We start from the raw sequence: 13,557 nt of genomic DNA on the forward strand, positions 1-13,557 counted from the left end.
TGTGAAACTTTCTTGATCTGCCACCTTCTGTGAAGACGTTTTGTGGAGAACACCCACAATCCCATAGAAAACATGCAAACTCCATAATGAAAGGTCCAAGACCAGATTTGACTAGACTATGACTATTTTTTTTAAACAATATTACAAATGGTTGCCGAAAATGAGGCGAACTGGTCTATTTCACGATCGTTCCTACCTCTTTTGGTGACAGTATGGAAATATAGTCCTCATAGATGGAGCGCGACTTCTCCTCAATGGATTTCTTGTTCTTTTCCTGCTTGAGGTCTTCACAGGCCAGCCAGAACAGCATGTTCTCCTCACTGTACTCTGTGCGCAAAAACTCCCGAAAAACATTGCGTCCCGCCGGGTTCCTCATCAGCTTGTCAAAGGACTGAGACCAGAGCTGCATTTCCTCCGCTGAAGGTTTAGTGCTAGTGGAGAGGGGGGGAAGCAGTCAGAAAAACCACTTGATTATCTACTTTTTCAAAAGCTAACTGTCACACCTCTCGTTTCAGGTCACTTGGCCTTCTTCCTGAGCCAGTCTGATTGTCAGTCCAGCCCTGACTATTTCCACCTGTAGTCCCTGACCTTGTGTTTAAATGGTCCTTGTCTCCCTTTATCCTGTGCCAGTGTGTTTCGTCTTTGTGCGTACATTCCAGTCTTTTGGCCACAGTTCTGTCTAGCCCTTGCCTTGTTTTTGCAGTCATGCCTATTTTGAGTTTTCAAAGCGTTGAAGCTCGAAAAAATCTTCCCTTTGCTCTGAAGCCTGCAACAGTGTCCTGTATCCAAGTTTGGCACTGATGGCTGATGTTTAGTATTTTGTATTCAATTGTTCAAAACTATTTCAAAATATTCCAAATGTTTTTTGTGTTTGTTTCTTTGCTGTGCTGACAAACCTGTACGCCACACTTCAGCCCATCTATCAGTAATGAGTGGACTGAACATTTACCTTGCAAGTCGACTAACAGTGCAGCCCTAAATTTTAGATCTGCGCACGTAAACTTTCAAGTTAGGGGCCACTATGCTCATTTAAAAAAGAAAAAAACAAAACAAAACATAGTCTGGAGCCCAGCAAAGAACTTGACAATGACTCTGTGGAACACTGACTTCCACTAAAGCCAAACCTCTACTTAACTTGTCAGCCATCATATTTGTGTTTATTAGTTAGCACACCTTTTCATGATTTGTGAAATGATGATCATGCAGACAGTGCCAGGATAAGAGGTGCTTCCGCAAAAGAGTCAAATGGTGAAATTAAATTCATGAACATTTATCCAGTCAAATGGAATGACTTCTTTGTCAGCCCAAGTGCAGGCCATCCAAAAAATGATTTTGTAAGTTGATGTGCCACATGAGCATGTTAGGTGTGGACTCACCAAGCTTCAAAGTTTGGTATTGTTTCCATCTTGTTGTCCTGTGATATCCTCTTCCTCCTTCGTCTCCTCCTCTCATCTTCATTCCTGATATTAAGACTGACATGATAAGACGGCTTACAGAAAGGTAACACACACACACACACACACACACATGCACACACACACACACACACACGCACACACACACACACACACACACACACACACACACAAGAAAAACGTACAGTACATACACTTTTTGAATGAACCAATCAGACATGAGTGACTAAATGAATGTTGAACATTCACGTTTTATTGTTTAACTCGGTGGCAATGATGGCTCCCTCTAGTGGGCCACAAATAAACTTCAATTGAAACTTTACACTTATCAACAAATGTTTGCTAATTATTTTAATCAGCGATGCAATGAAACTTTTCGAGATGATTTTTTTTGCGCTGATTCTGAATCTTCCCTCTTTTTTTTCTCTAGGGCATCAGATTTTTTATAATAATCATAATATTCGTAATATAGGAACAATATATAATTTGTAGTATAGTCATATGTAGTGATGGGAAAATGAAGCGTACGTTGAGGGACACATGAAGCCATGTCTGATTCAAATCAGTGTTATTTAAGTACAGCTTCTTTATTTTCCTAACCTTCCGCAATGTTAAAGTTCAAAATGCACATTATGTTCCAATGGTTTACGAAAATATTGATTGTATATTTGAAGAATAAAACCTTAAAAATAATAAATAAAAGTCTCATTTTTAATGTCCGCTTAGGCCTGTTACATTACTGTGTTTTAATGTTGGGCACGATGGTAGTACATGGAGACAGAAGAATTTTCAAGGTTGTACTGCAGTGAAAAAAAAAATCAAATAACTACTAATTCAGCTGATTCAAAATTGTGGATCAGAAATTGGACACCTGTGTATTGTGTAGCCTTTTTTTATGTCATTCATTTTTTTCCTGTGGAAGTTTCTCTCACACACACCCTGCTGTTAACACAACTGCAGGGGTGTTGTCATTGCATGGTGAAGTAAGATCCGTGTGTGTGTGGTTGAGTGTTTAAAAAGTTCTTTCATCAGTGTGTGGCTGTTTGAGTGTGTGTGTGTGCGCGTGTGTGTGTGTGTGTGTGTGTGTGTGTGTGTGTGTGTGTGTGTGTGTGTGTGTGTGTGTGTGTGTGTGTGTGTGTGTGTGTGTGTGTGTGTGTGTGTGTGTGTGTGTGTGTGTGTGTGTGTGCGTGTGTGTGCATGTGTCCTACCATGAGCAGCTGCAACAGCAGCACCAGCAGAAGCAGCAAGTGCTCGGCCGCTGAGAATTTTGGGTCGTGTTCAGGCCTTGCACCGCTGGCCCGCTCAGCGGAGAGGTTTCGCTGCGACCCACCCCCATGGCCAGCTCACCCTCTCGCTCGGCCGGGATCGGACCTGTGTACTTTAGAAAAAGAGAGGTTGTCATACATTTGGACTTTTTGTGAACAGCCGACTTTCTACAATGAGTATGTTGATCAGTGAAATTTGATTTCCCTTCCAGACTCTCAATAGTTGTGTGTTTTGTTCTAAATGTTCTTTCGTGGTGCTTGTTACGGCAATCAATCCTTGTGTGGCTCATTCCTCCGGTGATAAATTCCTTTTGTGTCTTTACATGCCTAGCCAGTGAAGACGATTCTGATTCTGATCCCAGTTAGGAATGAAATGGCATTTAAAAGAAAAAAAAAAACAACGACAACACCACAGGTAATTTAACAAGAAGGTTTTTTAAATGTTATTCTACAAAGCAAAGCCCATTGGACAAAGTTTGCTGCGAAATGTACATCTAACCTTTGTAAATCACAATTCAATTTACTGAGAATATATAATCTAAAAGGCAGTTGTAAACAGGAAAGTCCATTCGTTGAGTGGCTCTTATTACTTACTCCATAGTATCGCAAAACATGCATGGATAACAGTGTTTTCAGCAAAAACCATAACAGAAGTTGTCAGAACAGTGGCAACGTAAGATGGTCGCCAGGGGTCAAGTGTTAGTCTAGTCATTTACAGTGATCCCTCGCTATTTCGCGGTTCATTTATCGTGGCTTCAGTGCATTTTTTTTTCAGATTTTTTCAAACATATTCATAAAAAATAATAATAAAATTCGTATCCATGGAGTACAGTACTGTATATGTTGCTCTATGTGACTTGCTGTTGTTTTGCTGACTTTCACAGCTTCTCGCGGACCGTTTGCGGACGTAAAAATAAATAAATAAATAAATAAATAAATAAATAATGTGTTAATTGGTCGCTACTTCGTGGATACTCTCGTTTATCGCGGGTGGTTTTGGTCCCCATTAACCGCGATAAACGAGGAATTACTGTACAAATCAGTGACTACACTGCAACATGGAGTAGGCCTAATATTCTTTTGCGGCTTTGGAGTGACCTGCAGGACAAGTCCCGTAATAACATTAAAATCTTGAGTGAGTAGATTCGATTTTTTTTTTTCTGAAGAAATTTAAACAATTAGTTTGCACTTTCTGCTCCTTAGTTTTGTGCTGTCCTTGAATGCTAAGTTTTATGCACGAGATCCCATTGGAAATGACAGTTTGTGGTTTTTACATAAAATTTCACCTCTACCACGAATAACATGGTGTAGAGTAAAACATAAGAAAGATTAACAGTAGAACACTGGGAGAAATGATGAGGAAGAGGGAGACATGTTGAGAAGAGGAAGTGAGAGGCAGACAGTGTGATGCATCATGTGATTGAGCTGTGATCACACACAAGCAAACACGCGCATACAGACACACAGACAAATGTTCAAAGGGTTTTTATGCGTATGTTTGACTCTTTTGTGTGTGTTTGTGGTGTGCGAGCATTTGCGTTTAGCAGGCAGCTTTGGGTGATACCAACGAGAAAGTGGATTTAACATTAAGATTCCACTTCCCAAGATTCAATAACTCCAAATTTAACAGCTTTCACTTAACAAACAAGTTTAATGCTGATTTTCTGTGTCCACCTTTTGTGGAGTGACTAAATGTGTCTGGGGTGGCCCGGTAGTCCAGAAGTTAGCACGTTGGCTTCACAGTGTAGAGGTACCGGGTTCGATTCCAGCTCCGGACACCCTGTGTGGAGTTTGCATGTTCTCCCCGGGTCTGCGTGGGTTTTCTCCGGGTGCTCCGGTTTCCTCCCACATTCCAAAAACATGCGTGGCAGGCTGTTGAACACTCTAAATTGTCCCTAGGTGTGAGTGTGAGCGTGAATGGTTGTTCGTCTCTGTGTGCCCTGCGATTAGCTGGCAACCGATTCAGGGTGTCCCCCGCCTACTGCCCGGAGACAGCTGGGATCGGTTCCAGCACCCCCCGCGACCCTAGTGAGGATCAAGCGGTTCGGAAGATGAATGAATGAATGAATGAATGAATAAATGTGTGTGTGTGTGTGTGTGTGTGTGTGTGTGTGTGTGTGTAACAGGATTTGGTTGCGCAAAATCACCTGATTAAGTGTGATTACATTAGAAAGCATTTGTAATCGCACACGTTCAAGCACTTAGTCGTTCACCAAACGACTTGTCAGTTCGAGTCCATTGCTGTCATGATTGATTTTTGAAACCATTACAACCTGTTGTTGACGATCTCGTTTCATTCATTCATTCATTCATCTTCCGTACCGCTTGATCCTCATTAGGGTCGCGGGGGGTGCTGGAGCCTATCCCAGCCGTCTCCGGGCAGTAGGCGGGGGACACCCTGAATCGGTTGCCGGCCAATCGCAGGGCACACAGAGACGAACAACCATTCGCACTCACACTCATACCTAGGGACAATTTTGGGTGTTCAATCAGCCTGCTATGCATGTTTTTGGAATGTGGGAGGAAACCCAAGTGCCCGGAGAAAACCCATGCTGGCCCGGGGAGAACATGCAAACTCCACACAGGGAGGCCGGAGCTGGAATCGAACCCGGTACCTCAGCACTGTGAAGCCGACGTGCTAACCACTGGACTACCGGGCCGCCCACGATCTCGTTTGTGCACGCACAAATCAGTTACAAGCATGTGATAGCAGAGGTGGCAAATCCAGGTCCAGGAAGTAAAAACTCTTTCAGCTACAGGTGCTCATTTACCCCCTGGTTGTGTAGAAGGACCTGTGGCTAAAGCCAAACATTGGCAGGGTTTGAGACCTGAATTTGCCAACTCTGTTATAGTCTCTAGATCAGGGCCCATTAGGTAGATCCGGATCTCCCGGTAGATCTAAGACAGGTCGAGGAGAAAAAAACAATCTACCATTTGTGTCTTTGTACATGTTAGTAATATATTATTTTGTGTTAATATACACTGCACACTAATCATCTTATCAGTCTCATTTTCACACACAAAAAAAATAAAAAATAAATAAAACAAAGCAGGTGAATCTTAAATTTACGGTGGCGCGTGATTACGTCACCGGAAGTTGTTAGCGCTCAGCAGTTTGCAATTGCAGCTTGTGATCAGAGCTGTTGCGCTCTATCTTTTATCGTCATGATTCTCATTCAGAGTTTGCTTCGTGTACAATTCACCGAGGGCACGAGCAAAGAATAGGAATCTTGGAGGGCCCAGGGAAGCACTTTAAAACAGTACGTGTGAGCTACGATAGTTAACAGGCTGCAAAAGTGTGTCGCATGATTCAGTTTCAGGCTGTTTCTTATCATGCCGTACGCGCTTGTGCGTGTGTGCGCGTGCCGGTAAGGGTAGATCCCGGGAGGTTAGTTGATCGAAAAGTAGATCTTCGGTCCAAAAAGTTGGGGCATCCCTGCTCTAGATCATAGCCTCACGAAAACTTCTCATAGTTGGCATACATTTTATTGCACCTAGATCTGACATAAAATAGAAATTGCTGAACAATTGCCGTGGGGAATGTGTTCTGGACGGCAAAAAGACTTTTTGCAATCTGAGTGCTACTACTTGTGAACTGATTAGTGCGAACCAATCCTGATGGTTCTAAACGTTTTCTATTTATGTATGATGGAGGCTACCCCCCATTGTGGGACAAATAAAGGATATCTTATCTTATCTTATCTTACTGGACTCAACGAGACCTTCAAAGCAGCTTTTTTTTTCTGTAACCTTCCTTGATGTTGCATCGGGACAATCCTGTCTGAGAGGCCTCGCCACTATTCAATTGACTTCACATTTGCCGTGTGCTCTGACCTGCAGCTCTGTCGATTGTGGGTGGCGGCCTTTCAAAATTGTGTTCAATCAAATAAGGTAACCACCGGCGGGTTCCAATTGAGCAGCGTTAATTAAGTGGACAGCTTATCATGTTATCATGTTACAGGGTGCATAAAAGGATTCAAGAGAGAGCGGCATAATTCAGGACAATATATTTGTCTTTTTGTAATGTCTTGAGCAATGATCTTCCAACAAAATGTTCAGAAACAAATCTCTGAACTCACATTACAGGGTCCTTTGATTGTAATTCATATAATTCTTTTTTCTATTTTCAAAAGCAAACAATATTCATGGATCAGCTAGTACACATTTCAGTGGTTTTCTTGGCCCTCGCTCAAACCTCCCAGAGGTGACACTGAACCTAAGTGGTTCAGACCCCCGGATTAGTTGAAGAACTTGTGCAAAAACCTGCCCAAGCATGTCAAACACTGCTTTAGATCTGATTTACCCTTTTCCTCACGCACACACACACACGCACACACACACACACACCTCGGCGCAGTCAGTTACCGTTTTTATCTCCTGAAAACGGCACAATGAGTACACGAAAAAGCATTTCCAAGGATTGAGCAGAGGACGAAATGTTTCGTCATTTTTCACAATGAATGAAAAACGGATGAAATGTCTGCCAGGAAAAAGAACTGATCAAAAATGAGGGGAAGGAATTGACAAAATAACAAATCAGATTGATGTGGTAAGGAAGAGACGAAAACAAAAATGAGAGCTCTTCTTCAGGGCTGATTTAGCTGAAGGGCTACCAATTTGATATGCACTTCTGACATAACAAATCTGCTCAAATTGATTAATATTATTAGCCATCAATGACATTCATTTATGTGAAGACACTGATCGTAGAATGACATGGAAACGGATGAATATCAATTGACTACACTTCATTTCGATAAATCCGTGCTTGCATTTCAAATGATCACACACTTCGGCAACAGGAAATCACAATGTCCCATCAGCGGTGAGCTATTTTTAGACCAGGCCCGCAGGAGATTCATGTGGTCCTTAGGAGCTACGTGGCGCCCACGGGCACCAGTGTTGGTGACCTCAGATTTAGCATTTCTGCTCGTCCCGTGACTGTCTTGCTATTTTGTTAACCTTTTGCATTTGCTTTCAATGAAGGCTCTGATAAATCACAGTGCCAGACTCGAAAATGTGTTCTATATTTTTTCTTTTCAATAATTGAGTTTCACTGATTCATAAAGAGCAGGCCTGATGGCATTACGGCTTTGCACTCACTGGTTTTTATTTCTACACAAAAGGCACTGTTGATTTTACAATGTTATGGGTAGACAAATTTGATCCGAAAAACAAGTGATACCGATGTCTTAACATTTTTGAACACATTCATTCAGTTTTTCATCTCGGTCGGTGCTTCCAAGTGCCACCTCTAAAAAAAAACATGGCTAGTGTGTATTCCTAAAAGTGAGATTTGAAAACAGTTTTAACATTACAGGAACTACAAATGTATTGAATATCTTAAATAAAATGTAAGGTCCTGGTACTGGATTACCAGCCCACTCCCCTCCCCCCAAAAAAACAACAACAACAAAAAACTGCTGAATCTGTTTTCAATCGCCTTAGTTGGAGAAATAGAGGTCAAATAAATAAATGCATAAACAAATAAATATACCACAACAGCTAGCCTGCTTATCACCGGTGTACCACACTTTGAGAACTGCTAGTCTCGGGTGAACCTTACAGACTTTCAGAGTGAAACAAAAGTTTACAGTTTTATTGTTTTTCCAATTAAATTTAAAAGGGGTTGAAAATGAGATTCAATGTGATGCAAATCACCATTGCAAATGACCGTTAATTGTCACTGAAGTAAAGAATGAGTATGTCATTGTTTTACATCTTCAAATTAACAGTTGTTATCCATCTGTTACACCTGTATAACAGTTCAGAATATTCAAATCGTACTTTTATTGAAAATTTTATGATGGCCTTGGAATGGATTATTTCCATTATTTACAGGGAAAATGTGAAATTGAAATTGGCATTGGATCTAGCACACCTGCAACTCTCATGAGGATAAGAAAATGACCGGATGGATGGATGCTCATTTCTGCCCCTTCGTGGTCAGCCAGGTTATCAATTGTATCTCAACTTGCCAAATGTCCCCTCGCCCCACCCCCTCCTCATTTCAAATATTATACTGTTTTATTAGTGGTGGCTCATCTTGCGGCATGCTTGCCAACAAGTGTCTGTGCACAAGCGTCGATCAGTCTCAAAGATTCTGAGGGGCAGTTACTTTGTCATGTTGCCAAATCAAGGAAAAAGTAGGAAGCAAACCGATTTGTGTCGTATTTGGTCGTGATGACTGTAGAAACGTACTTCAGTAGATATGTGATCACTTCCAGTGATGTCAAATTAAAATACAAAAAATAAATGCCAAGAGTTGCTCACCGACATCAGAGGGTGAAATACAGGCTGAAAGTTTGACATTGAACTGAGGCTAGGCATACACCGTATGATTTTTAAAGTGTTAGTTTTAAAAGGCAAAATTCAGTTTGCGTTTCTCACCGGTTTTAGTCTCATTCTATGGACTGACTGAGAACCCCAATTGTCTTGTTGATGTTGGGATGGATGCCTTTCACGTTTAAATTGGACGCAATACCGATTCCCAGTACCTGCAGATTGAAACGGGTACTCAACCAGACCAATTTTTTGTGTTTTTAGTGTGTTTGTGACAAGAAATGATAATTCGTTGAATCATTTAAAATGTAAATGTTCAATATGTAGACTTTGACAAACACAACTAAACCAAATGATAAGTTGAAAACAAATCCGCAAAACTGAATTGAATCAAAGTGCAATGTTTAACAAACTAATAAAGTACAAACAACAAAATCAAGAAAAACACCTATTTCAGAATATAAAGTATAGTAATCATATTCGTGATTCTCGTCATTCCTTGTGCAGTTGCTTTTCAAGAACACCAATGCTGACCGCTGAGTACAAGTCCCCCGATTCCCAGGTACCAGGATTCGGTATTTTATCAGTTTAAATGTGAAAGGTACCAGTGTTTCACTGGACATGTCTCAAAAACTTGGAAAAATGAAAAGGTGAAAAATAGTTTAACCCTTTCAGGGACACCGGTGACTACAGTGGACAGCTTATCATGTTATCATGTTACAGGGTGCATAAAAGGATTCAAGAGAGAGCGGCATAATTCAGGACAATATATTTGTCCGTTTTGTAATGTTTTGAGCAATGATCTTCCAACAAAATCTCTGAACTCACATTACAGGGTCCTTTGATTGTAATTCATATAATTCTTTTTTCTAATTTCAAAAGGAAACAATATTCATGGATCAGCTAGTACACATTTCAGTGGTTTTCTTGGCCCTCGCTCAAACCTCCCAGAGGTGCCTTCTAAGTGGTTCAGACCCCCGGATTAGTTGAAGAACTTGTGCAAAAACCTGCCCAAGCATGTCAAACACTGCTTTAGATCTGATTTACCCTTTTCCTCACACACACGCACACGCGCACGCACACGCACGCGCACACACGTGCACCAATGCACGCACACACTAATCATTATATACAAATCCAACTCTAAAAAAACGAAACTATAACCAGCTACAGCTATAAATACACTTACAGGATCCTTACAGGAACACTCTCCCCCTCCAAAAGTGTGTTGATCTCCTTTGCGTTTTTAAAGTAAATTTATAGTACATTCAACCACTTGATGAAAAAAAAAAAATCAATAAAGACTTTCTGCAGTGTACATTGAAAAAAATGGTGTGTTGAATTTGGTGTACTCAGTTTTATTTCATCAAATAGCTCCACACAATAGAATCATCTGGATTTTGATGCATTATTTCAATAGATCCGTAGTCTACTTAGAAAACAACATCTGGATCCAGATGATTATATTTCATTCAACCCAATAAAATGGAATAAAATGTTGTAAATTCAACACACCATTTTTTTTCAGTGTTACGTCTTTGCATGTCAAAATCATGAATGATATAACTAAAAGATGAAATGAAATGGCATCTTGTGTTGATAAAACTAACTAAAACTAAGTCTAATTATAGGGGAAATGTCATCATTTTAGTCTTTGTCAATAATATCAAATACGAACTTTGGGGTTCCTTTTAAATTTATATTTTAGGTAGTATTGCTGTATGGCCGTACAAAAGAAGAACAGCTAAACAGTCATTTGAGAAGTGTAGTTTCCTTAACTTTTTTACACAACACTTAACGCCCCCTTTTTTTAAATCTTCCACTCAAAAGGTACTCCATACATTTAAATAAATAAATCAATAAATATTACGCTTATACTAAAACTAATCAAATCCTAGCCAAAACAAAGCATTGGGGTGAGGGTGAAAATAAAAACTAACACACTTAATTTAAAACTGATTACAGCGAACTGAAAAAAAAAAAACAAACAAACAACAAAACAGAGGTCAAAACAAAATAAAAACTAACTACCGGTATCATGAAAAATCCAAAACTATTATAAATAACCCTGTTGCATGTGGATCACGTTAACCCCCCACCCCGCCACCCCCAAAAAAACGTTTCTGCTTCATTTCTGCTATTGTAGAAATACAAAACTTTACCATTAGAATAAAATTCGAATGAAAGCAATTCAGGCAATGAGATCACATTGTTGCTAAAATTTGCATGTTCACCGATGCTGGTGAAAGAAAAAAAGAAATCCTGGTAAAGTCGTTCAACAACACTTTGGACACAATCTTTGCTGTGCACCTGTGTCAGCATGCAGGATGGCACAGTCAGCCCTCATTCAGAGCGGGAAATAAACCGGTCTGGACCAAAGTCAGAATTTCAAGTCTTACAGTTACACAAATAATGAACGGGAGAGCTCACCAAAGACAAGATGAGTCAACGTGAACCATGGAACCCACAAACAGAAATCTTCTTCGCAGCTGTCACCAAAGACTTCTAACAGTCAACATGTCTTCATTGAGCGAAGGAGGAAGGGAAGTCGTGAAAAAGTGTTGATAGATGGCAGACAGGAAATAGAGTCTGGGGGAGGGAGGTGCACAGAGGATGGCGTTGATTGTGACACTTCTTGGTTTCGCTGTGAAACTTGATGAATCAGACACGGCATCTGCACCCTGACAACTCTAGCCAATTCAAGTCTTGACTTGTTCCCCGCTCTTTTGAAACATCTCAAAGCTGATTTGAACTCACACTTGCGGGCATCATAATGACGTTAAAAAGATGACAGTATCAGCAGGTTAAAAACCCCCCGTTTACAATAAGCGATACATCTGGCCCAGTTTAGCACAGTATAGTTTGCGAAAGTGTTCAGTTTTTATTTTTTATTTATTTAGGGCAGGTTGGTTGACAGGAGCTGTGTCCAATACCTAAATGGCAAGACATCACAAGATGGTGATTTCTTGTAAAGCACCAATCAATTGAACAAAGAGGAAGGCCACAGATAAAAGTTGTGGCAAGTTTTATTGGAGCGGATGTTCAGGTGCTGGATTGAATAAAAGTGAAGAAAAAGTGAAGTTTTTTTTTTTTTAAATTTGAAAGTAATAAAATGAAACAATGTTTTAAAAGTTTTAAAGTATAAAGTATTGCGGACATAAAGGCATTAGAATAATCGTATGTTGTCCAACTCTGTCAAGAATGTCTTTGGCCTTCATAGAATTTCAATTCCAATCCCTGCAATTTGAATTTCAATGGCAATTTTGCTTCCTGTTTCCCCACCACCTCAATTCAAATTAAAATTCTAGAATACAATTGGAATTTAGGGGTCATTCTAAAGTGAATTGTGATTGTTGTAGAGCCCTGATAGAAAAACCACAAAAGAATAGAAAGAAATGGGCAGTGGGGTTCTTTTTTTTTTTTTTTTAATAGCAAATGGCTGAAGATAGGTTCCATAGACAAAAAGTGTATTGATGAATTTTGGAATACGAAATTGTGAATTTGCTGGGGTTAATACATGTGTTTTTGAGAACTTTGAGACAACAAAACATTTTGTCATGGGTGCCGCAGGAAACTGTCCAATTTCATTTAACTTGTCTGAAAATGATCCATTAAATACAAACCTATCTTTGCTCATGTATCTATGTCAGCAACATATTGTGACATGGATAACTATAAAATGCTCTCCAATTGCATGACATTTGGAACACTAAATCCCATTTGTTGCTATTTGTTCAACAAGATAAGTCATCGCTTCCTGCGAGTTTACCAGCTTTGTTTCATTACCGTATTTTCCACACTATAAGGCACACCTGAAACTATTCAATTTTGTCAAAAGCCGAGAGTGTGCCTTATAATCCATTGCGTCTTATGTATGGATCAATATTCTGATTTCTTGGACGTAGTATTTTAAATGTTCTGTCAAGGGCTGTTACAGCTGCAGCAGTTGTGAAAGCCAAACAAAAATAAAGCTGTCTTGTATTCCCTTTAGCGTAGCTCCATCTAGTGGATGCACCAGGCAACCGCAGCCACTAGTGTAGCTTCTATTCTATGTGCCTTATAATGTGGTACGCACTATATATGAAAAGAGTTTTAAAATAGGCCATTCTTTGAAGGTACACACGCATTATACTCAGTGTAAGTGCCTTATAGTGCGGAAAATACGGTACATTGGGCTCACACTCCGAGTGAGTCATTTATTTGTAAATTGAGATCATCTTTATTTGTTTACTTTTTTAAACGGTGAGATTTTTGTCAGGCAAAATGGGTTCCTTGACTCAACAAAGATCGAGGAACACTGGCAATATTGTAGCAGTGCACCATTTCGCCAATATCTCCTCTACTTCATTTTGTTTGCCTTCCTTTGGTAGGATAATTAAAATGCCAGTGTGACCGAATGTCCGCAGCAAATACGTCTACTTTGGTCGGAACCAAACCAACCTACCATCCGTGTTGTGAAACAGTTCTACCCTTGAGGGCTGGCACTTGGATCTGGAAGAAGTGGTCCCAAAACGTAGTACAGTGCAGCACAAACAGCCACCAGACTTCACTGAACAGTTCTGATTGGTGGGCTTATAGATGGAAAATAATGGCCG

General features: G+C 40.2%; 1 protein-coding gene across 10 annotated transcripts in view; it reads right to left on the reverse strand.

Annotated features, from left to right (window-relative positions):
• The window catches only part of LOC127596728 (regulator of G-protein signaling 17-like), a 39,807-nt gene that overhangs the window by 6,408 nt on the left and 19,842 nt on the right, over positions 1-13,557 (reverse strand). For 8 of the 10 annotated variants that reach the window (XM_052059559.1, XM_052059556.1, XM_052059557.1 and 5 more), the window contains 3 exons: positions 2,624-2,793; positions 1,377-1,472; positions 197-431 (listed from right to left, as the gene is read on the reverse strand). In XM_052059559.1, coding sequence (XP_051915519.1) covers positions 197-431; positions 1,377-1,472; positions 2,624-2,793 — 501 coding nt within the window. Of the gene's footprint in view, positions 1-196; positions 432-1,376; positions 1,473-2,623; positions 2,794-11,392; positions 13,018-13,557 lie in introns of those variants that run through there. The other 2 variants (XM_052059567.1, XM_052059561.1) reach the window with 2 other exon arrangements.

This window comes from Hippocampus zosterae, chromosome 2 (genome assembly GCF_025434085.1).
Source record: "Hippocampus zosterae strain Florida chromosome 2, ASM2543408v3, whole genome shotgun sequence".
NCBI lineage: Eukaryota > Metazoa > Chordata > Actinopteri > Syngnathiformes > Syngnathidae > Hippocampus > Hippocampus zosterae.